At 44.4% G+C, this 3,170-nt stretch overlaps 1 protein-coding gene across 2 annotated transcripts in view; it reads right to left on the bottom strand.

The window, feature by feature from the left end:
- Window positions 1-365: 365 nt before the first annotated feature.
- The window catches only part of CRKL (CRK like proto-oncogene, adaptor protein), a 9,557-nt gene continuing 6,752 nt past the window's right edge, over window positions 366-3,170 (bottom strand). For both annotated transcript variants that reach the window (XM_018574232.1, XM_018574233.1), the window contains exon 3: window positions 366-1,741. In XM_018574232.1, coding sequence (XP_018429734.1) covers window positions 1,607-1,741 — 135 coding nt within the window. In that variant the 3' untranslated portion in view covers window positions 366-1,606. The remainder of the gene's footprint in view (window positions 1,742-3,170) is intronic.

Genomic DNA, 3,170 nt, shown 5'->3' with positions numbered 1-3,170 from the left:
GTACTCTGTCGATGTGCCCTGCCTCTCTCAATCATCGAGCAGAAATAAAAAGGCGTGGCTTAGGAGCAGAGAATCAATGGCCTGAAACAGTTAAAAATGTTAATTACACGGATTCTCAAAACATAAAATTCCCCCCTCCCCTGGTAAATACAATATAAAATTACAATTTTACAAGCAAAACAAAATGGCACAAAATGTACTTTTCCTCCCTTTGCAAAAATAAAATGGGACATTGCCCTCCGTTAGCAGAAGGTCCCAAGAGACAAATTCCCTTTCAACATACATTTCTCGTACTCAAACAACCAAGTGGACAGTGAAATTTAAATTCAGGGCATAGCTTAAGCAGCTATTCACACATTATTTCGGCTGGAAAGGGTCCAGATCCAGCCAAACAAAAAAAAAAATCGATAGAGGAGAGGAAGATAGGTTTCAAATGGCAGAACGTGAGAAGTGAGAACAGCTATTTCAAGGCCATAGGCATACCAAACCTTACTGCGGGTGAGTAACACAGACCGTAAACAGCAGTTGGGCTCTTTTTATTGTATATGCTTGTTGCACTGTTCCAGGAAAAAAAGGGGCAAATAAGAAAGAAGGAGCTAAGCTCATTGTATAAGGATCTGTTTCCTCCCTTTGTGCTCAGAAGCTGCGGTAGAACAGGACAGCTCACTGTAAGATGGAAAAAAACATCCTGACCAAAGAGCGTCAATGAATGGATCAAAGTAAAGAACAACAAAAAACTACTAGGACTGGGTCTGAGGTTTAAAAGATGTCCTGACATGTTACTAGCGTTCTGCAACAATACAGAAGCTGAGCTCCATGCTGGAATCCTTTCTTATATCATTCAATAAAAGACGGTCCAGAAGAGACAAATTCACTAAGCTTTTCCAGGAGATCTATTTGCTAAACACCTCACAGGACAATTCCATAATGGCACTCACTAAGAGGAAGAGGGGGGAAAAAAAAGACATCGTACACTGCGCCATTGAATATCAAGCTGTAAATCCATTCATTACTAGAAGGACAAGCAGATGACATCTTTCACTACAGTGACAGAACTCTGCATTAGAAGGAGGAAGTAGGCATGTTCTCAGTTCCTGTCTAGAACAATTCACTGTATAAATAAAGGCCTCGAATTCACCTACTCCCACAATCTGGAGGTGTCCCCATAAGCGTTAAGGAACCTCTCCATATGGGACAGCTTATAGCGCCACTCTGGCTTATGTTGTAGCAATGTGTATAGTCAAATGATCCGACGTCCTCACAAGCCTTTAGGCATGATTTGGATTTTGTTCAAGAAGGAAAAACTCCTATCAGAATTCCACCAGGCATTGTTCTCCACAGCAACACGGGATTAGCAGCTGGCAGCACAGCATTTCTAAGTAAGCTTGTTCAGACCCTGGAACACGTGGTAAGCAGTAGCTCTGCAGTATGGACAAACACAGCTATGTTACATGCGTCAGTAGGTGAACTTTGGAGTGTGTTATTTTCAGAAGTGTCAAATAACCAGGCGGCTGAAAGATCGGAGTTGAAGGATATGCCAAGAAAACTTCAGAGGATCTGGAAGAAGGACAGTGAATTAAGCGGAGCCGAGGAGGAGGAACACAAGTCACTCATTATCATCCGGGTTCTGAGGGTCAATTATTTTCACATGCGTGAAGGGGAAAAGCCCTTTTCGACCATTCACTTCTCCTTCCCATTGGCCATTTATATTCATCCGAGTCACTTTCACCGTGTCACCCACCTAGAAGGGAAACAGAAACAGCACTGGGTCAGGTATGGGATAAGCGTGGCTCAGTCCGACTAGCAGTTACAGCTCATTATACATACCGAGTTATTTTCTTATAACAGGAGGCATTGATATACTCAAAAAGGCATAAAACATGGGTATAGAATAGGAAATATCCCGACATATATCCTGACCAAATAAGATACAGACAGAATCAGGAATATGATTAGTGCAGACCAGGCTGCCCTACATTTAGTAGCAATATAATCTCAGCAAACCTGGGCAGCCAACTGATTTCTTCTTCAAAGGACCTCGGATTGATTTTTCACTGAAGATATGACAGTTTTCCATTAAAACACACAAACATGTATAAATTAGAGGCCTGTTTTACCATCGGTAGCAGAGAAACCACTTTAAAAATCAAGTTACAATTCTGGATTGTAAGCCAATAGGGGTTAGAATTTTGTTCATCACTATAAATCGAAAATGACTGTCAATTTGACCCTATTAACTATTAGAAAACTGAACGAACATCCAGGGGCATTACTAGAATCACAGGGCCCCATGGCAAAATTTTGTATAGGGCCCTGTGATTTCTAGTTACGCCCGTTGCAGAGCCCACCTAATATCCCACACAGCCCACCCAAGGGTGACCCTGCAGAGCCCTCCATAGACTCTCTATGGAGGGCTCTGTAGGGTCTCAGGTGGACTGATAACACCCCTGAACACCTCTTACCCGCCTCCTCTTCCGTCACCGGACCCCGCCTCCTCCAGTGCCAACCCTGGGCCCTGCCTGCTCCTCCGCAGATGCTGGCCGTCACTGACTCAAGAGCGGCTGTGAGGAGCGTGCCACTGCACAGATCACTGAGGTTGTCAGTGATCTAACAGACACATTCTTCCTCCACACCATCCAGTGACAGCCAGCAGCCTTAGATGCCATAGCGACCCGGGCGGCCCGCACAGCATCAGGGGGATGTTCTGGCCAGGCCCCCCCGTGCCCCATAGCGGCCGCCTGGTTTGCTATGGTGGTGGTTACGCCACTGCGAACATCCAAAAAACCATAGTTTTTGGAACAAACAAAATTCTAATCATGTATGCTCAGCTTAAGACATTCATTCGCCACGTCCCTAAACACATTGCATAAATCGACTTTGTAAGGGCCAACATCTTTCCTATTGAGGGCACCCTTTCTAAAGCAGAAAAACACTGCAACACTTTAGGAGATACAATACCACAACAGCATGATATTAACTAGATGAACGCTTGCCCGTGCAAGAACCAACAAGTCTGTCTGAGTGCAACTAGAAACATTCTCTATTGTCAGCCACATGTTTTCATCCCCACCCATTCAAAAGCTGCAGGTAGCTTGCTGTGATCTGCTGCCCAATGGTTATTCCTGGAATCCCTAGCCTCAGGGAGGGAATAGTGACTCAGAATTCCATGC

This window comes from Nanorana parkeri, unplaced genomic scaffold (assembly GCF_000935625.1).
Source record: "Nanorana parkeri isolate BGI_ZX_2015 unplaced genomic scaffold, ASM93562v1 scaffold2831, whole genome shotgun sequence".
NCBI classification, from domain to species: domain Eukaryota; kingdom Metazoa; phylum Chordata; class Amphibia; order Anura; family Dicroglossidae; genus Nanorana; species Nanorana parkeri.
Note: the sequence above shows the minus strand (reverse complement) of the source record. Positions and strands in the feature narration are given on the sequence as shown.